The sequence below is a fragment of the Oncorhynchus gorbuscha genome, linkage group LG20 (assembly GCF_021184085.1).
Source record: "Oncorhynchus gorbuscha isolate QuinsamMale2020 ecotype Even-year linkage group LG20, OgorEven_v1.0, whole genome shotgun sequence".
NCBI lineage: Eukaryota > Metazoa > Chordata > Actinopteri > Salmoniformes > Salmonidae > Oncorhynchus > Oncorhynchus gorbuscha.
In genome coordinates, this window is record NC_060192.1 from 42,752,272 (window position 1) to 42,776,807 (window position 24,536).

The 24,536-nt window shown below is 34.3% G+C and overlaps 1 protein-coding gene across 1 annotated transcript in view; it reads right to left on the reverse strand.

Moving 5' to 3' along the window:
* The window catches only part of LOC124006919 (protocadherin Fat 3-like), a 272,695-nt gene that overhangs the window by 54,172 nt on the left and 193,987 nt on the right, over positions 1–24,536 (reverse strand). The window contains exons 40-46 of the mRNA XM_046317109.1: positions 24,277–24,430; positions 11,581–11,688; positions 9,399–9,582; positions 8,200–8,420; positions 7,809–8,110; positions 3,140–3,290; positions 2,537–2,671 (exon numbers count right to left, since the gene is read on the reverse strand). Coding sequence (XP_046173065.1) covers positions 2,537–2,671; positions 3,140–3,290; positions 7,809–8,110; positions 8,200–8,420; positions 9,399–9,582; positions 11,581–11,688; positions 24,277–24,430 — 1,255 coding nt within the window. The remainder of the gene's footprint in view (positions 1–2,536; positions 2,672–3,139; positions 3,291–7,808; positions 8,111–8,199; positions 8,421–9,398; positions 9,583–11,580; positions 11,689–24,276; positions 24,431–24,536) is intronic.

Consider the following 24,536-nt stretch of genomic DNA (forward strand, 5'->3'; position numbering starts at 1 on the left):
GAAAAAACCTACACTCGATCCCTCCGATGTCAACAACTACAGACCAGTATCCCTTCTTTCTTTTCTCTCCAAAACTCTTGAACGTGCCGTCCTTGGTCAGCTCTCCCGCTATCTCTCTCAGAATGACCTTCTTGATCCAAATCAGTCAGGTTTCAAGACTAGTCATTCAACTGAGACTGCTCTTCTCTGTATCACGGAGGCGCTCCGCACCGCTAAAGCTAACTCTCTCTCCTCTGCTCTCATCCTTCTAGACCTATCGGCTGCCTTCGATACTGTGAACCATCAGATCCTCCTCTCCACCCTCTCCGAGTTGGGCATCTCCGGCGCGGCCCACGCTTGGATTGCGTCCTACCTGACAGGTCGCTCCTACCAGGTGGCGTGGCGAGAATCTGTCTCCTCACCACGCGCTCTCACCACTGGTGTCCCCCAGGGCTCTGTTCTAGGCCCTCTCCTATTCTCGCTATACACCAAGTCACTTGGCTCTGTCATAACCTCACATGGTCTCTCCTATCATTGCTATGCAGACGACACACAATTAATCTTCTCCTTTCCCCCTTCTGATGACCGGGTGGCGAATCGCATCTCTGCATGTCTGGCAGACATATCAGTGTGGATGACGGATCACCACCTCAAGCTGAACTTCGGCAAGACGGAGCTGCTCTTCCTCCCGGGGAAGGACTGCCCGTTCCATGATCTCGCCATCACGGTTGACAACTCCATTGTGTCCTCCTCCCAGAGCGCTAAGAACCTTGGCGTGATCCTGGACAACAAACTGTCGTTCTCAACTAACATCAAGGCGGTGGCCCGTTCCTGTAGGTTCATGCTCTACAACATCCGCAGAGTACGACCCTGCCTCACACAGGAAGCGGCGCAGGTCCTAATCCAGGCACTTGTCATCTCCCGTCTGGATTACTGCAACTCGCTGTTGGCTGGGCTCCCTGCCTGTGCCATTAAACCCCTACAACTCATCCAGAACGCCGCAGCCCGTCTAGTGTTCAACCTTCCCAAGTTTTCTCACGTCACCCCGCTCCTCCGCTCTCTCCACTGGCTTCCAGTTGAAGCTCGCATCCGCTACAAGACCATGGTGCTTGCCTACGGAGCTGTGAGGGGAACGGCACCTCAGTACCTCCAGGCTCTGATCAGGCCCTACACCCAAATAAGGGCACTGCGTTCATCCACCTCTGGCCTGCTCGCCTCCCTACCACTGAGGAAGTACAGTTCCCGCTCAGCTCAGTCAAAACTGTTCGCTGCTCTGGCTCCCCAATGGTGGAACAAACTCCCTCACGACGCCAGGACAGCGGAGTCAATCACCACCTTCCGGAGACACCTGAAACCCCACCTCTTTAAGGAATACCTAGGATAGGATAAAGTAATCCTTCTCACCCCCCCCCCCCTTAAAATATTTAGATGCACTATTGTAAAGTGGTTGTTCCATTGGATGTCATAAGGTGAATGCACCAATTTGTAAGTCGCTCTGGATAAGAGCGTCTGCTAAATGACTTAAATGTAAATGTAAATGTAAATGTAAACATGATACTAAGATGATAACATGATACTGCAATGATATGATAATAAGATAATAATATAATATGATAATAAGATGATAATATTATATGATAATAAGATGGTAATATATTAAGATGATACTATGATAATAATATGACAATAAGATGATAATATGATATGATAATAAGATTATAATATGATACTAAGATGATAATATTGTACTAAGACAATAATATAATACTACGATAACATGCTACTAAGATGATAATATAATACTATGATAAAATGATACTACGATAACATGCTACTAAGATGATAATATAATACTATGATAAAATGATACTACGGTAACATGATACTAAGATGATAATATGATAATGAGATGATAATATAACATGATAATAAGATGATCATATAATATGATAATAAGATGGTAATATAATATGATAATCAGATGATAATATAATATGATAATCAGATGATAATATAATATGATAATCAGATGGTAATATAATATGATAATAAGATGATAATATAATATGATAATCAGATGGTAATATAATATGATAATCAGATGATAATATAATATGATAATCAGATGGTAATATAATATGATAATAAGATGATAATATAATATGACAATAAGATGGTAATATAATATGATAATCAGATGATAATATAATATGATAATCAGATGGTAATATAATATGATAATAAGATGATAATATAATATGACAATAAGATGGTAATATAATATGATAATCAGATGGTGATATAATATGATAATAAGATGATAATATAATATGATAATAAGATGGTGATATAATATGATAATCAGATGATAATATAATATGATAATCAGATGGTAATATAATATGATAACCAGATGATAATATAATATGATAACCAGATGATAATATAGTATGATAATCAGATGGTAATATAATATGATAATCAGATGATAATATTATACTAAGATGATAACATGATAATAATGAAGTAAATAATAACAGAGAAGACAATATAATACCTGTCCGTTTGAGCCCCAGTCAGGGTCGAGCGCCCGCACCTGGACCACCCTGGTACCCACGGGCATCCCCTCCATCACCATGGCAACGTAGGAACTGGTCTCGAACAATGGCTTGTTGTCATTTATGTCCAGAATCTATTGAGAGAGGAAGAGGAGGAGGGTTAAGTAAACTGAATCAAACTCTTTTGGAAAGGGTAGAAACCCAACCTCCACGTGTTTAATATGTTATTCTACAGTCCTGCCACACACACACACACACACACACACACACACACACACACACACACACACACACACACACACACACACACACACACACACACACACACACACACACACACACACACACACACACACACACACACACACACACACACACACACACACACACACACACACACACACACACATCATTCCTCACCTTTGACAGTAGAGATGGTGGACTCTATGAGGCCTCATCGTGTCATAGTAGAGACAGACACACACACACACACACGTCAATTCCTCACCTTCACCTCCACGTCAACAGTAGAGATGGACTCTATGAGGTCTCGTCGTGTTGTAGTAGAGACAGACACACACACACACACGTCAATTCCTCACCTTCACCTCCACGTCGACAGTAGAGATGGACTCTATGAGGTCTCGTCGAGTCGTAGCTGAGACTTTAAACCTGAAGATGCTGACCAGTTCATAGTCCAGAGGGTTGGTCAGCCGGACCAGACCCGTCTCTCTCTCCACCAGGAACGTACCTCCCTGTAGAGAAACACAAAAGGGCAATATCATTATGACGTCATAAAAGCTTTTAACAAAATAAAGTGTGACAATGCATTAGAATCTGTATTAGAAACAACAAACTATGTTTTAAGTGAGAAGTAGACACTAAAGTAGGTCAAAGCTGTGTGCTGGAAATCCTTGGTAGAGCATGGGTGAAGTAGGGATTGTTGTGCTGATGTGAATGTCCTTTCTTTTTTGGCTTTAGACCAATGCCTACTTCTCACTTAAAACGGGTTTTTTTTCTTCTAATTTCTATGTTTTATACAACATTATTATACAACATTATTATACAACATTATTGTACAACATTACACAGCAATAAAAGTAAAACGTAAGAGTAAATTAGCCAAAGAAAGACAAAATAGGAAAGAGTGAAAAGTCTGACAGGAGATCCTTTCAGAGCAGAGATAACGTCTTACGCTCAAACACATAGAAATACAACAAGTAGAACAGACTGGTGCTTCAATGGGAATGTTGACTATAAATGAACAACATACAGAAAAGGGGTTTATTGTCCTAGAAAAAGTCTAAATTGTACGTTTAAAACTTCACTGAAACAGGAGCAGGAAAGGAATCTGAGTATGATCCCTTTTCAATTGTAATACAGTTCTATTCATTCCACATCTATAACTACTACTACATTTGGCAGCCTTTTTTTCGCGGGCTTCCGGGCATTTACTCATTCATCAACATGGACGTCAGCATGAAGACTGTGTGGCTTGTTGGTAATTTATGGATCCACTGGTCGGAGAAGAAAGCATCACAACATCTCCTTTGACTACAGTCAGATGAGGTGGCTCGGAGAGCGAGGAATGCAGTGGGTCAAACTGCTCTATGTTGTTCTGAGCTAACAGAGGGCCTTGTGCTGCTGCTCCCCCTGACATCATAGTCACCCGCCTCGGTGGGGGACAGCCCTGGGTTCGTCAGATGAGAGCTGATTTAGAGTTAGTCATCTGAATGTTCCCCGGGACAACGGTGGTCTACTCTGACATCACACAGTGGGAGGAGTTGGACAGTCCAGTGGGAGGAGGACATCAACCAGCCCATAGAGATGGTCCAGAGGGAGGAGGACATCGACAAGCCCATAGAGATGGTCCAGAGGGAGGAGGACATCAACAAGCCCATAGAGATGGTCCAGAGGGAGGAGGACGTCAACAAGCCCATAGAGATGGTCAACAAGCCCATAGAGATGGTCCAGTGGGAGGAGGACGTCAACAAGCCCATAGAGATGGTCAACAAGCCCATAGAGATGGTCCAGAGGGAGGAGGACATCAACAAGCCCATAGAGATAGTCAACAAGCCCATAAAGATGGTCCAGTGGGAGGAGGACGTCAACAAGCCCATAGAGATGGTCAACAAGCCCATAGAGATGGTCAACAAGCCCATAGAGATGGTCAACAAGCCCATAGAGATGGTCAACAAGCACATAGAGATGGTCCAGAGGGAGGATGATGTCAACAAGCCCACAGAGATGGTCCAGTGGGAGGAGGACATCAACAAGCCCATAGAGATGGTCCAGTGGGAGGAGGACATCAACAAGCCCATAGAGATGGTCCAGAGGGAGGAGGATATCAACAAGCCCATAGAGATGGTCAACAAGCCAATAGAGATGGTCAACAAGCCCATAGAGATGGTCAACAAGCCCATAGAGATGTTCAACAAGCCCATAGAGATGGTCAACAAGCCCATAGAGATGGTCAACAAGCACATAGAGATGGTCCAGAGGGAGGATGATGTCAACAAGCCCATAGAGATGGTCCAGTGGGAGGAGGACATCAACAAGCCCATAGAGATGGTCCAGTGGGAGGAGGACATCAACAAGCCCATAGAGATGGTCCAGAGGGAGGAGGATATCAACAAGCCCATAGAGATGGTCAACAAGCCAATAGAGATGGTCAACAAGCCCATAGAGATGGTCCAGTGGGAGGAGGACATCAACCAGCCCATAGAGATGGTCCAGAGGGAGGAGGACATCAACAAGCCCATAGAGATGGTCAACAAGCCCATAGAGATGGTCCAGTGGGAGGAGGACGTCAACAAGCCCATAGAGATGGTCAACAAGCCCATAGAGATGGTCCAGTGGGAGGACGTCAACAAGCCCATAGAGATGGTCCAGAGGGAGGAGGACGTCAACAAGCCCATAGAGATGGTCCAGAGGGAGGAGGACATTAACAAGCCCATAGAGATGGTCCAGAGGGAGGAGGACGTCAACAAGCCCATAGAGATGGTCCAGAGGGAGGAGGATATCAACAAGCCCATAGAGATGGTCCAGGGGGAGAACATCAACAAGCCCATAGAGATGGTCAACAAGCCCATAGAGATGGTCAAGAGGGAGGAGGACATCAACAAGCCCATAGAGATGGTCCAGAGGGAGGAGAACATCAACAAGCCCATAGAGATGGTCCAGAGGGAGGAGGATATCAACAAGCCCATAGAGATGGTCCAGGGGGAGAACATCAACAAGCCCATAGAGATGGTCAACAAGCCCATAGAGATGGTCCAGAGGGAGGTGGACATCAACAAGCCCATAGAGATGGTCAACAAGCCCATAGAGATGGTCCAGTGGGAGGAGGACGTCAACAAGCCCATAGAGATGGTCCAGAGGGAGGAAGACATCAACAAGCCCATAGAGATGGTCAACAAGCCCATAGAGATGGTCCAGAGGGAGGAAGACATCAACAAGCCCATAGAGATGGACCAGTGGGAGGAGGACATCAACAAGCCCATAGAGATGGTCCAGAGGGAGGAGGACATCAACAAGCCCATAGAGATGGTCCAGAGGGAGGAGGACATCAACAAGCCCATAGAGATGGTCCAGTGGGAGGAGGACATCAACAAGCCCATAGAGATGGTCCAGTGGGAGGAGGACATCAACAAGCCCATAGAGATGGTCCAGTGGGAGGAGGACATCAATCAGCTTTTTGTCCTGAAATACAAAGTGTTATGTTTGGGGCAAATCAAATCCAACACATCACCGAGTACCACTCCTCATATTTTCAAGCATAGTGGTGGCTGCATCATGTTATGGGTATGCTTGTAATCGTTAAGGACTGGGTGTTTTTTCAGGATAAGAAATAAACGTAAGAACAGGCAAAATCCTAAAAGAAACCTGCTTCACTCTGCTTTTCAATAGACAGAGTTGAATTCACCTTAGTATTGACTCAGGGGTGTGAATACTTATGTAAATGAGATATTTCTGTATTCATTTTTACATAAATTAGTAAACATTTCTAAAAGCATGTTTTAACTTGGTCAATATGGGGTATTGTGATGTCATTATGGGGTATTGTGATCTGGGGAAGTGTACCAAAACATTTCTGCAGCACAGAAGGTCCCCAAGAACAGAGTGGCATCCATTATTATTAAATGGAATAAGTTTGGAACTACCAACACTCTGCCTAGAGCTGGCCGCCCGGCCAAACTGAGCAATAGGGGGAGAATGGCCTTGGTCAGGGAGGTGACCAAGAACCTGATGGTCACTCTGACAGAGCTCCAGAGTTCCTCTGTGGAGATGGGCGAACCTTCCAGAAGGACAACCATCTCTGCAGCACTCCACCAATCAGGCCTTTATGGTAGAGTGGCCAGAAGGAAGCCACTCCTCAGTAAAAGGCACATGACAGCCCGCTAGGAGTTTGGCAAAAGGCACCTAAAGGACTCTCAGACCATGAGAAACAATATTCTCTGGTCTGTTGAAACCAAGATTGAACAGTTTGGCCTGAATGCCAAGCGTCACATCTGGAGGAAACCTGGCACCATCCCTACGGTGAAGCATGGTGGTGGCATTATCATGCTTTGGAGATGTTTTCAGCGGCAGGGACTGGGAGACTAGTCAGGATCGAGGAAAAGATGAACAGCGCAAAGTACAGAGAGAGATCCTTGATGAAAACCTGCTCCAGAGCATTCAGGACCTCAGACTGGGGCGAAGGTTCACCTTCCAACAGGACAACGACTCTAAGCACACAGCCAAGACAATGCAGGAGCAGCTTCGGGTCAAGTCTCTGAATGTCCTTGAGTGGCCCAGCTAGAGCCCGGACTTGAACCCGATCGAACATCTCTGGGGAGACCTGAAAATAGCTGTGCAGCAACGCTCCCCATCCAATCTCACAGAGCTTGAGAGGATCTGCAGAGAAGAATGGGAGAAACTCCCCAAATACAGGTGTGCCAAGCTTGTAGCGTCATACACAATAAGACTTGAGGCTTTAATCACTGCCAAAGGTGCTTCAACAAAGTACTGAGTGAAGGGTCTGAATAATTATGTAAATGTAAGATTTACATTTTTTTTTTTTAATTATTTTTTTTTACAAATTTACAAAAAAAAATACAAACCTATTTTTGCTTTGTCATTATGGGGTATTGTGTGTAGATTGATGAAGGTAAAAAAACAATGTAATACATTTTAGAATAAGACCAACGTAACAAAATGTGGCAAAAGCCAAAGGGTATGAATACTTCATGAATGCACTGATTATCATATATTATAAATAATATTGTTCTTTCCTGGTTGCTGTCGGGAGTCTCTCCCCCCACAGCGGTGTAAGCCCCAGTCTGTCCTGGGGCCAGGTATATGTTTCCCAGGGCCGTGCCCACAGGTGTGTCCTCTGGTATGGTGAAGGAGTACTGAGGCTGGGTGAAGGAGGGGACCAGGGCGTCCGGGTGGAGGACATGGATGAAGGCTGAGACCAGAGAATGTTTTGCCGGGGAGCCACGGTCTGTAGCCTTGACAAAGAAGGATAGGATGGTTCCCTGGAGATGGAGAAGAGATCCTTTCGTCACCATCCAACCACTGTCTGGCTCCACCTGGTGGAAAAAAGAAGAAGATCAGTTGTCAAATAGGTTGTGTGCTTTTCAAAGACCCGACCCCAGACACAGCCCCCGCCTCGACCCACCTCCAGTACGTCAACCAGGGGCAGGCGGGCCTCGCTGTACAGGGAATAGATGACCCTTCCATTGGGTCCAGTGTCAAGGTCTGAGGCCTGGATCTGGGTAACCAACGATCCTTTGGCCACATTGGACTTGATGCTCATACGATACTCCACCGCCCTGAACCGAGGGGCGTTGTCATTCTCATCAGTCAACACAACACGGACTGTACAGAATGCTGCACGACCTGGCAACATGATAGTGACAGTGTTATAGACATGATAGTAACAGTGTTGTAGACATGATAGTAACAGTGTTGTAGACATGATAGTAACAGTGTTATAGACATGATAGTAACAGTGTTATAGACATGATAGTAACAGTGTTATAGACATGATAGTAACAGTGTTATAGACATGATAGTAACAGTATTATGTTGTAGACATGATAGTAACAGTGTTATAGACATGATAGTAACAGTGTTATAGACATGATAGTAACAGTGTTATAGACATGATAGTAATGGTTTTATGTTGTAGACATGATAGTAACAGTGTTATAGACATGATAGTAACAGTGTTATAGACATGATAGTAACAGTGTTGTAGACATGATAGTAACAGTGTTATGGACATGATAGTAACAGTGTTGTAGACATGATAATAACAGTGTTATAGACATGATAGTAACAGTGTTGTAGACATGATAGTAACAGTGTTATAGACATGATAGTAACAGTGTTGTAGACATGATAGTAACAGTGTTATAGACATGATAGTAACAGTGTTATAGACATGATAGTAACAGTGTAGTAGACATGATAGTAACAGTGTTGTAGACATGATAGTAACAGTGTTATAGACATGATAGTAACAGTGTTACGGATGCTGAATGTGTTATTGATACTTTGATCATTGATGCTCTACTGATGATTGATGAAACCACCGGCTCGAAGGACCAATCAAAACTATACTGGCATTTCACAAACAAACAAACACACAAACATACACCCCCCCTTCCCCCAAACATACACCCCCCCTCCCCCAAACATACCCCTCCCCCAAACATACACCTCCCCCTCCACCCAAACATACACCCCCTCCCCCAAACATACACCCCCCCTCCCCCAAACATACACCTCCCCCTCCACCCAAACATACACCCCCCCTCCCCCCAAACACATACCCCCCCCCTCCCCCAAACACATACCCTCCCCTCTCTGTACCTCCTCCGTCAAGGGCCATGACGGTGAGGACTATGTCCTTGTTGCTAGGGTTTTCACGGTCTAGTTTCTGTGCGGTGGTGATGAGGCCTTTAGCGTCGATGCTGAACTTACTCTTCCCCAAGTCGTTGATGAACGTGAAGGTCACCTGACCAAACAGACCTGAGTCCTCATCCGTAGCACGCACCTGGAGGGAGAATCATGATTTATTGATTGATTAGTCGGTTGGTCGGTTGGCTGGTTGGTTTATTGATTGATTAGTATTGACACAATCAACACTAGATTATAGTTCTGTGATCATCTCGTTCATTTGAATTCTTAACTCAAACCAGAACACACCAGCAGTTATCATCATACATACAGTTTATAAAGAAATCCTGTCAGATATGAAATCATGGCAGATATGGAATCATGGCAGACATGGAATCCTGTCAGATATTTGAATTCTAAAGTATGCATGCAGGTTAGCTCTCACCTGTAGAGGTTAGTGTCAGTGTTAGCCCTCACCTATAGAGGTTAGAGTCAGTGTTAGCACTCACCTGTGTTACCTCTCACCTATGTTACCTCTTCAGTCAGAGGTTAGTGTCAGTGTTACCTCTCACCTGTAGAAGGTAGTGTCAGTGTTAGCCCTCACCTGTAGAGGTTAGTGTCAGTGTTAGCACTCACCTGTGTTACCTCTTCAGTCAGAAGTTAGTGTCAGTGTTACCTCTCACCTATAGAAGTTAGTGTCAGTGTTAGCCCTCACCTGTAGAAGTTAGTGTCAGTGTTACCTCTCACCTGTAGAAGTTAGTGTCAGTGTTAGCCCTCACCTGTAGAAGTTAGTCTCAGTGTTAGCCCTCACCTGTAGAAGTTAGTGTCAGTGTTAGCCCTCACCTGTAGAAGTTAGTGTCAGTGTTACCTCTCACCTGTAGAAGTTAGTGTCAGTGTTAGCCCTCACCTGTAGAAGTTAGTCTCAGTGTTAGCCCTCACCTGTAGAAGTTAGTGTCAGTGTTAGCCCTCACCTGTAGAAGTTAGTGTCAGTGTTACCTCTCACCTGTAGAAGTTAGTGTCAGTGTTAGCCCTCACCTGTAGAAGTTAGTCTCAGTGTTAGCCCTCACCTGTAGAAGTTAGTGTCAGTGTTAGCCCTCACCTGTAGAAGTTAGTGTCAGTGTTACCTCTCACCTGTAGAAGTTAGTGTCAGTGTTAGCCCTCACCTGTAGAAGTTAGTCTCAGTGTTAGCCCTCACCTGTAGAAGTTAGTGTCAGTGTTAGCCCTCACCTGTAGAAGTTAGTGTCAGTGTTACCTCTCACCTGTAGAAGTTAGTGTCAGTGTTAGCCCTCACCTGTAGAAGTTAGTGTCAGTGTTAGCCCTCACCTGTAGAAGTTAGTGTCAGTGTTAGCCCTCACCTGTAGAAGTTATTGTCAGTGTTACCTCTCACCTATAGAAGTTAGTGTCAGTGTTAGCCCTCACCTGTAGAAGTTAGTGTCAGTGTTAGCCCTCACCTGTAGAAGTTAGTGTCAGTGTTAGCCCTCACCTGTAGAAGTTAGTGTCAGTGTTACCTCTCACCTATAGAAGTTAGTGTCAGTGTTACCTCTCACCTATAGAAGTTAGTGTCAGTGTTACCTCTCACCTATAGAAGTTAGTGTCAGTGTTACCTCTCACCTATAGAAGTTAGTGTCAGTGTTACCTCTCACCTTTAGAAGTTAGTGTCAGTGTTAGCACTCACCTGTAGAAGTTAGTGTCAGTGGTAGCCCTCACCTGTAGAAGTTAGTGTCAGTGTTACCTCTCACCTTTAGAAGTTAGTGTCAGTGTTAGCCCTCACCTGTAGAAGTTAGTGTCAGTGTTAGCTCTCACCTGTAGAAGTTAGTGTCAGTGTTAGCCCTCACCTGTAGAAGTTAGTGTCAGTGTTAGCCCTCACCTGTAGAAGTTAGTGTCAGTGTTAGCCCTCACCTGTAGAAGTTAGTGTCAGTGTTAGCTCTCACCTGTAGAAGTTAGTGTCAGTGTTAGCCCTTACCTGTAGAAGTTAGTGTCAGTGTTACCTCTCACCTGTAGAAGTTAGTGTCAGTGTTAGCCCTCACCTGTAGAAGGTAGTGTCAGTGTTAGCCCTCACCTGTAGAAGTTAGTGTCAGTGTTAGCCCTCACCTGTAGAAGTTAGTGTCAGTGTTACCTCTCACCTGTAGAAGTTAGTGTCAGTGTTACCTCTCACCTGTATGACTCTGGATCCAGCAGGTGCGTTCTCTCTGGTCTCCGCCAGGTAGAACCTCTGACTGAAAACTGGACTGTAGAGGTTTGCCCCCAACACATACACATTGACCTGGGAAAATCATATTCATCATTATCATACAGCTGTATCACAGTTCTCTACACAGGTTTGCCCCCAACACCCTCACCAGATAACAAAATAGTAACTGATTATTACTACTCTATTATTATTACTCTGATTATTACTACTCTATTATTATGACTGATTATTACTACTCTATTATTATGACTGATTATTACTACTCTATTATTATGACTGATTATTACTACTCTATTATTATGACTGATTATTACAACTCTATTATTATGACTGATTATTACTACTCTATTACTATGACTCTGATTATTACAACTCTATTATGACTGATTATTACTACTCTATTATGACTGATTATTACTACTCTATTATTATGACTGATTATTACTACTCTATTATTATGACTGATTATTACTACTCTATTATTATGACTGATTATTACTACTCTATTATGACTGATTATTACTACTCTATTATTATGACTGATTATTACTACTCTATTATGACTCTGATTATTACCATTCTATTATGACTGATTATTACTACTCTATTATTATGACTGATTATTACTACTCTATTATTATGACTCTGATTATTACAACTCTATTATGACTGATTATTACCACTCTATTAAGACTCTGATTATAACTACTCTATTATGACTGATTATTACTACTCTATTATTATGACTGATTATTACTACTCTATTATTATGACTGATTATTACTACTCTATTATGACTCTGATTATTACTACTCTATTATGACTGATTATTACTACTCTATTATTATGACTGATTATTACTACTCTATTATGACTGATTATTACTACTCTATTATTATGACTGATTATTACTACTCTATTATTATGACTGATTATTACTACTCTATTATGAATGATTATTACTACTCTATTATTATGACTCTGATTATTACTACTCTATTATTATGACTGATTATTACTACTCTATTATTATGACTGATTATTACCACTCTATTATGACTCTGATTATAACTACTCTATTATGACTCTGATTATTACTACTCTATTATGACTGATTATTACTACTCTATTATTATGACTGATTATTACTACTCTATTATTATGACTGATTATTACCACTCTATTATGACTCTGATTATTACTACTCTATTATTATGACTGATTATTACCACTCTATTATTATGACTGATTATTACTACTCTATTACTATGACTCTGATTGTTACTACTCTATCATGAATGATTATTACTACTCTATTATTATGACTGATTATTACCACTCTATTATGACTCTGATTATTACTACTCTATTATTATGACTGATTATTACTACTCTATTATGACTGATTATTACTACTCTATTGACTGATTATTACTACTCTATTATGACTGATTATTACTACTCTATTGACTGATTATTACTACTCTATTATTATGACTGATTATTACTACTCTATTATTATGACTCTGATTATTACTACTCTATTATTATGAATCTGATTATTACTACTCTATTATGACTCTGATTATTACTACTCTATTATTATGACTGATTATTACTACTCTATTATGACTCTGATTATTACTACTCTATTATGACTGATTATTACTACTCTATTATTATGACTGATTATTACTACTCTATTATTATGACTGATTATTACCACTCTATTATGACTCTGATTATTACTACTCTATTATTATGACTGATTATTACTACTCTATTATTATGACTGATTATTACTACTCTATTATTATGACTGATTATTACCACTCTATTATGACTCTGATTATTACTACTCTATTATTATGACTGATTATTACTACTCTATTATTATGACAGATTATTACTACTCTATTATTATGACTGAATATTACCACTCTATTATGACTCTGATTATTACTACTCTATTATTATGACTGATTATTACTACTCTATTATTATGACTGATTATTACTACTCTATTATGACTGATTATTACTACTCTATTGACTGATTATTACTACTCTATTATGACTGATTATTACTACTCTATTGACTGATTATTACTACTCTATTATTATGACTGATTATTACTACTCTATTATTATGACTCTGATTATTACTACTCTATTATTATGAATCTGATTATTACTACTCTATTATGACTCTGATTATTACTACTCTATTATTATGACTGATTATTACTACTCTATTATGACTCTGATTATTACTACTCTATTATGACTGATTATTACTACTCTATTATTATGACTGATTATTACTACTCTATTATTATGACTGATTATTACTACTCTATTATGACTGATTATTACTACTCTATTATGACTCTGATTATTACTACTCTATTATTATGACTGATTATTACTACTCTATTACTATGACTCTGATTATTACTACTCTATTATTATGACTGATTATTACTACTCTATTATGACTGATTATTACTACTCTATTATGACTCTGATTATTACTACTCTATTATTATGACTGATTATTACTACTCTATTACTATGACTCTGATTATTACTACTCTATTATTATGACTGATTATAACTACTCTATTATTATGACTGATTATTACTACTCTATTATGACTCTGATTATTACTACTCTATTATTATGACTGATTATTACTACTCTATTATGACTCTGATTATTACTACTCTATTATTATGACTGATTATTACTACTCTATTAGTATGACTCTATTATTATGACTGGTTATTACTACTCTATTATGACTCTGATTATTACTACTCTATTATTATGACTGATTATTACTACTCTATTACTATGACTCTGATTATTACTACTCTATTATTATGACTGATTATAACTACTCTATTATTATGACTGATTATTACTACTCTATTATGACTCTGATTATTACTACTCTATTATTATGACTGATTATTACTACTCTATTATGACTCTGATTATTACTACTCTATTATTATGACTGATTATTACTACTCTATTAGTATGACTCTATTATTATGACTGGTTATTACTACTCTATTATGACTCTGATTATTACTACTCTATTATTATGACTGATTATTACTACTCTATTATGACTGATTATTACTACTCTATTATGACTCTGATTATTACTACTCTATTATTATGACTGATTATTACTACTCTATTACTATGACTCTGATTATTACTACTCTATTATTATGACTGATTATTACTACTCTATTATGACTGATTATTACTACTCTATTATGACTCTGATTATTACTACTCTATTATTATGACTGATTATTACTACTCTATTACTATGACTCTGATTATTACTACTCTATTATTATGACTGATTATAACTACTCTATTATTATGACTGATTATTACTACTCTATTATGACTCTGATTATTACTACTCTATTATTATGACTGATTATTACTACTCTATTATGACTCTGATTATTACTACTCTATTATTATGACTGATTATTACTACTCTATTAGTATGACTCTATTATTATGACTGGTTATTACTACTCTATTATGACTCTGATTATTACTACTCTATTATAACTCTGATTATTACTACTCTATTATGACTCTGAATATTACTACTCTATTATGAATGATTATTACTACTCTATTATTATGACTGATTGTTACTACTCTATTATGACTCTGATTATTACTAATCTATTATTATGACTGATTATTACTACTCCATTATTATGACTGATTATTACAACTCTATTATTATGACTATTTATTACTACTCTATTATTATGACTCTGATTATTACAACTCTATTATGACTGATTGTTACTACTCTATTATGACTGATTATTACTACTCTATTATGACTGATTATTACTATTCTATTATTATGACTTTGATTATTACTACTATATTATTATGACTGATTATTACTACTCTATTGACGGATTATTACTACTCTATTATTATGACTGATTATTACTACTCTATTATTATGACTCTGATTATTACTACTCTATTATTATGAATCTGATTATTACTACTCTATTATGACTCTGATTATTACTACTCTATTATTATGACTGATTATTACTACTCTATTATGACTCTGATTATTACTACTCTATTATGACTGATTATTACTACTCTATTATTATGAATGATTATTACTACTCTATTATTATGACTGATTATTACTACTCTATTATGACTGATTATTCCTACTCTATTATGACTCTGATTATTACTACTCTATTATTATGACTGATTATTACTACTCTATTACTATGACTCTGATTATTACTACTCTATTATTATGACTGATTATTACTACTCTATTATGACTGATTATTACTACTCTATTATGACTCTGATTATTACTACTCTATTATTATGACTGATTATTACTACTCTATTACTATGACTCTGATTATTACTACTCTATTATTATGACTGATTATAACTACTCTATTATTATGACTGATTATTACTACTCTATTATGACTCTGATTATTACTACTCTATTATTATGACTGATTATTACTACTCTATTATGACTCTGATTATTACTACTCTATTATTATGACTGATTATTACTACTCTATTAGTATGACTCTATTATTATGACTGGTTATTACTACTCTATTATGACTCTGATTATTACTACTCTATTATTATGACTGATTATTAGTACTCTATTAGTATGACTCTATTATTATGACTGGTTATTACTACTCTATTATGACTCTGATTATTACTACTCTATTATTATGACTGATTATTACTACTCTATTATGACTGATTATTACTACTCTATTATGACTCTGATTATTACTACTCTATTATTATGACTGATTATTACTACTCTATTACTATGACTCTGATTATTACTACTCTATTATTATGACTGATTATTACTACTCTATTATTATGACTGATTATTACTACTCTATTATGACTGATTATTACTACTCTATTATTATGACTGATTATTACTACTCTATTATGACTCTGATTATTACCATTCTATTATGACTGATTATTACTACTCTATTATTATGACTGATTATTACTACTCTATTATTATGACTCTGATTATTACAACTCTATTATGACTGATTATTACCACTCTATTAAGACTCTGATTATAACTACTCTATTATGACTGATTATTACTACTCTATTATTATGACTGATTATTACTACTCTATTATTATGACTGATTATTACTACTCTATTATGACTCTGATTATTACTACTCTATTATGACTGATTATTACTACTCTATTATTATGACTGATTATTACTACTCTATTATGACTGATTATTACTACTCTATTATTATGACTGATTATTACTACTCTATTATTATGACTGATTATTACTACTCTATTATGAATGATTATTACTACTCTATTATTATGACTCTGATTATTACTACTCTATTATTATGACTGATTATTACTACTCTATTATTATGACTGATTATTACCACTCTATTATGACTCTGATTATAACTACTCTATTATGACTCTGATTATTACTACTCTATTATGACTGATTATTACTACTCTATTATTATGACTGATTATTACTACTCTATTATTATGACTGATTATTACCACTCTATTATGACTCTGATTATTACTACTCTATTATTATGACTGATTATTACCACTCTATTATTATGACTGATTATTACTACTCTATTACTATGACTCTGATTGTTACTACTCTATCATGAATGATTATTACTACTCTATTATTATGACTGATTATTACCACTCTATTATGACTCTGATTATTACTACTCTATTATTATGACTGATTATTACTACTCTATTATGACTGATTATTACTACTCTATTGACTGATTATTACTACTCTATTATGACTGATTATTACTACTCTATTGACTGATTATTACTACTCTATTATTATGACTGATTATTACTACTCTATTATTATGACTCTGATTATTACTACTCTATTATTATGAATCTGATTATTACTACTCTATTATGACTCTGATTATTACTACTCTATTATTATGACTGATTATTACTACTCTATTATGACTCTGATTATTACTACTCTATTATGACTGATTATTACTACTCTATTATTATGACTGATTATTACTACTCTATTATTATGACTGATTATTACCACTCTATTATGACTCTGATTATTACTACTCTATTATTATGACTGATTATTACTACTCTATTATTATGACTGATTATTACTACTCTATTATTATGACTGATTATTACCACTCTATTATGACTCTGATTATTACTACTCTATTATTATGACTGATTATTACTACTCTATTATTATGACAGATTATTACTACTCTATTATTATGACTGAATATTACCACTCTATTATGACTCTGATTATTACTACTCTATTATTATGACTGATTATTACTACTCTATTATTATGACTGATTATTACTACTCTATTATGACTGATTATTACTACTCTATTGACTGATTATTACTACTCTATTATGACTGATTATTACTACTCTATTGACTGATTATTACTACTCTATTATTATGACTGATTATTACTACTCTATTATTATGACTCTGATTATTACTACTCTATTATTATGAATCTGATTATTACTACTCTATTATGACTCTGATTATTACTACTCTATTATTATGACTGATTATTACTACTCTATTATGACTCTGATTATTACTACTCTATTATGACTGATTATTACTACTCTATTATTATGACTGATTATTACTACTCTATTATTATGACTGATTATTACTACTCTATTATGACTGATTATTACTACTCTATTATGACTCTGATTATTACTACTCTATTATTATGACTGATTATTACTACTCTATTACTATGACTCTGATTATTACTACTCTATTATTATGACTGATTATTACTACTCTATTATGACTGATTATTACTACTCTATTATGACTCTGATTATTACTACTCTATTATTATGACTGATTATTACTACTCTATTACTATGACTCTGATTATTACTACTCTATTATTATGACTGATTATAACTACTCTATTATTATGACTGATTATTACTACTCTATTATGACTCTGATTATTACTACTCTATTATTATGACTGATTATTACTACTCTATTATGACTCTGATTATTACTACTCTATTATTATGACTGATTATTACTACTCTATTAGTATGACTCTATTATTATGACTGGTTATTACTACTCTATTATGACTCTGATTATTACTACTCTATTATTATGACTGATTATTACTACTCTATTACTATGACTCTGATTATTACTACTCTATTATTATGACTGATTATAACTACTCTATTATTATGACTGATTATTACTACTCTATTATGACTCTGATTATTACTACTCTATTATTATGACTGATTATTACTACTCTATTATGACTCTGATTATTACTACTCTATTATTATGACTGATTATTACTACTCTATTAGTATGACTCTATTATTATGACTGGTTATTACTACTCTATTATGACTCTGATTATTACTACTCTATTATTATGACTGATTATTACTACTCTATTATGACTGATTATTACTACTCTATTATGACTCTGATTATTACTACTCTATTATTATGACTGATTATTACTACTCTATTACTATGACTCTGATTATTACTACTCTATTATTATGACTGATTATTACTACTCTATTATGACTGATTATTACTACTCTATTATGACTCTGATTATTACTACTCTATTATTATGACTGATTATTACTACTCTATTACTATGACTCTGATTATTACTACTCTATTATTATGACTGATTATAACTACTCTATTATTATGACTGATTATTACTACTCTATTATGACTCTGATTATTACTACTCTATTATTATGACTGATTATTACTACTCTATTATGACTCTGATTATTACTACTCTATTATTATGACTGATTATTACTACTCTATTAGTATGACTCTATTATTATGACTGGTTATTACTACTCTATTATGACTCTGATTATTACTACTCTATTATAACTCTGATTATTACTACTCTATTATGACTCTGAATATTACTACTCTATTATGAATGATTATTACTACTCTATTATTATGACTGATTGTTACTACTCTATTATGACTCTGATTATTACTAATCTATTATTATGACTGATTATTACTACTCCATTATTATGACTGATTATTACAACTCTATTATTATGACTATTTATTACTACTCTATTATTATGACTCTGATTATTACAACTCTATTATGACTGATTGTTACTACTCTATTATGACTGATTATTACTACTCTATTATGACTGATTATTACTATTCTATTATTATGACTTTGATTATTACTACTATATTATTATGACTGATTATTACTACTCTATTGACGGATTATTACTACTCTATTATTATGACTGATTATTACTACTCTATTATTATGACTCTGATTATTACTACTCTATTATTATGAATCTGATTATTACTACTCTATTATGACTCTGATTATTACTACTCTATTATTATGACTGATTATTACTACTCTATTATGACTCTGATTATTACTACTCTATTATGACTGATTATTACTACTCTATTATTATGAATGATTATTACTACTCTATTATTATGACTGATTATTACTACTCTATTATGACTGATTATTCCTACTCTATTATGACTCTGATTATTACTACTCTATTATTATGACTGATTATTACTACTCTATTACTATGACTCTGATTATTACTACTCTATTATTATGACTGATTATTACTACTCTATTATGACTGATTATTACTACTCTATTATGACTCTGATTATTACTACTCTATTATTATGACTGATTATTACTACTCTATTACTATGACTCTGATTATTACTACTCTATTATTATGACTGATTATAACTACTCTATTATTATGACTGATTATTACTACTCTATTATGACTCTGATTATTACTACTCTATTATTATGACTGATTATTACTACTCTATTATGACTCTGATTATTACTACTCTATTATTATGACTGATTATTACTACTCTATTAGTATGACTCTATTATTATGACTGGTTATTACTACTCTATTATGACTCTGATTATTACTACTCTATTATAACTCTGATTATTACTACTCTATTATGACTCTGAATATTACTACTCTATTATGAATGATTATTACTACTCTATTATTATGACTGATTGTTACTACTCTATTATGACTCTGATTATTACTAATCTATTATTATGACTGATTATTACTACTCCATTATTATGACTGATTATTACAACTCTATTATTATGACTATTTATTACTACTCTATTATTATGACTGATTATTACAACTCTATTATGACTGATTGTTACTACTCTATTATGACTGATTATTACTACTCTATTATGACTGATTATTACTATTCTATTATTATGACTTTGATTATTACTACTATATTATTATGACTGATTATTACTACTCTATTATTATGACTGATTATAACTACTCTATTATTATGACTGATTATTACTACTCTATTATGACTCTGATTATTACTACTCTATTATTATGACTGATTATTACTACTCTATTATGACTCTGATTATTACTACTCTATTATTATGACTGATTATTACTACTCTATTAGTATGACTCTATTATTATGACTGGTTATTACTACTCTATTATGACTCTGATTATTACTACTCTATTATTATGACTGATTATTACTACTCTATTATGACTGATTATTACTACTCTATTATGACTCTGATTATTACTACTCTATTATTATGACTGATTATTACTACTCTATTACTATGACTCTGATTATTACTACTCTATTATTATGACTGATTATTACTACTCTATTATGACTGATTATTACTACTCTATTATGACTCTGATTATTACTACTCTATTATTATGACTGATTATTACTACTCTATTACTATGACTCTGATTATTACTACTCTATTATTATGACTGATTATAACTACTCTATTATTATGACTGATTATTACTACTCTATTATGACTCTGATTATTACTACTCTATTATTATGACTGATTATTACTACTCTATTATGACTCTGATTATTACTACTCTATTATTATGACTGATTATTACTACTCTATTAGTATGACTCTATTATTATGACTGGTTATTACTACTCTATTATGACTCTGATTATTACTACTCTATTATAACTCTGATTATTACTACTCTATTATGACTCTGAATATTACTACTCTATTATGAATGATTATTACTACTCTATTATTATGACTGATTGTTACTACTCTATTATGACTCTGATTATTACTAATCTATTATTATGACTGATTATTACTACTCCATTATTATGACTGATTATTACAACTCTATTATTATGACTATTTATTACTACTCTATTATTATGACTCTGATTATTACAACTCTATTATGACTGATTGTTACTACTCTATTATGACTGATTATTACTACTCTATTATGACTGATTATTACTACTATATTATTATGACTGATTATTACTACTCTATTGACGGATTATTACTACTCTATTATTATGACTGATTATTACTACTCTATTATTATGACTCTGATTATTACTACTCTATTATTATGAATCTGATTATTACTACTCTATTATGACTCTGATTATTACTACTCTATTATTATGACTGATTATTACTACTCTATTATGACTCTGATTATTACTACTCTATTATGACTGATTATTACTACTCTATTATTATGACTGATTATTACTACTCTATTATTATGACTGATTATTACTACTCTATTATGACTGATTATTCCTACTCTATTATGACTCTGATTATTACTACTCTATTATTATGACTGATTATTACTACTCTATTACTATGACTCTGATTATTACTACTCTATTATTATGACTGATTATTACTACTCTATTATGACTGATTATTACTACTCTATTATGACTCTGATTATTACTACTCTATTATTATGACTGATTATTACTACTCTATTACTATGACTCTGATTATTACTACTCTATTATTATGACTGATTATAACTACTCTATTATTATGACTGATTATTACTACTCTATTATGACTCTGATTATTACTACTCTATTATTATGACTGATTATTACTACTCTATTATGACTCTGATTATTACTACTCTATTATTATGACTGATTATTACTACTCTATTAGTATGACTCTATTATTATGACTGGTTATTACTACTCTATTATGACTCTGATTATTACTACTCTATTATAACTCTGATTATTACTACTCTATTATGACTCTGAATATTACTACTCTATTATGAATGATTATTACTACTCTATTATTATGACTGATTGTTACTACTCTATTATGACTCTGATTATTACTAATCTATTATTATGACTGATTATTACTACTCCATTATTATGACTGATTATTACAACTCTATTATTATGACTATTTATTACTACTCTATTATTATGACTGATTATTACAACTCTATTATGACTGATTGTTACTACTCTATTATGACTGATTATTACTACTCTATTATGACTGATTATTACTATTCTATTATTATGACTTTGATTATTACTACTATATTATTATGACTGATTATTACTACTCTATTATGACTGATTATTACTACTCTATTATGACTGATTATTACTACTCTATTATTATGACTCTGATTATTACTACTCTATTATTATGACTGATTATTACTACTCTATTATTATGACTCTGATTATTAATACTCTATTATTATGACAGATTATTACTACTCTATTATTATGACTGATTATTACTACTCTATTATGACTGATTATTACTACTCTATTATGACTGATTATTACTACTCTATTATTATGACTCTGATTATTACTACTCTATTATTATGACAGATTATTACTACTCTATTATTATGACTGATTATTACTACTCTATTATGACTCTGATTATTACTATATTTTTATGACTGATTATTACTACTCTATTATTATGACTGACTAGTACTACTATATTGTTAGTATTACTCTATTAGTAGTATTTCTCTTGGTATTACTCCATTGTTATTATTAATCTATTGGTAGTATTTCTCTTGGTATTACTCCATTGTTATTATTAATCTATTGGTAGTATTTCTCTTGGTATTACTCCATTGTTATTATTAATCTATTGGTAGTATTTCTCTTGGTATTACTCCATTGTTATTATTAATCTATTGGTAGTATTTATCTTGGTATTACTCCATTGTTATTATTAATCTATTGGTAGTATTTCTCTTGGTATTACTCCATTGTTATTATTAATCTATTGGTAGTATTTATCTTGGTATTACACCATTGTTATTATTAATCTATTGGTAGTATTTCTCTTGGTATTACTCCATTGTTATTATTAATCTATTGGTAGTATTTCTCTTGGTATTACTCCATTGTTATTATTAATCTATTGGTAGTATTTCTCTTGGTATTACTCCATTGTTATTATTAATCTATTGGTAGTATTTCTCTTATTATTTAAAATACAAAAAAGGATAATAACATCAATTAAAACGAGAAACAAAAAATAACAAAGAAATAAAATAACTCTCCAAACCTCAGCGGTGTTGGTGAAGACCCCGTCGGACACAGACACGTTGAGCCTAAAGGAAGCCCTCATCCCCTGTCTTCTCTGATTGGACAGAGATATCAACCCCGTCTCTGTGTCCATCGTAAACACCATCCGCTCATCACCGGATAGGATATTGTACCTGGATGGATAACGTCATAACACAGAAGCAAATTACTTATAATATAATATAGAGACTAGCCCGGTACCAGGTTGTCATCATATGATCACATTATGTCATGACATAT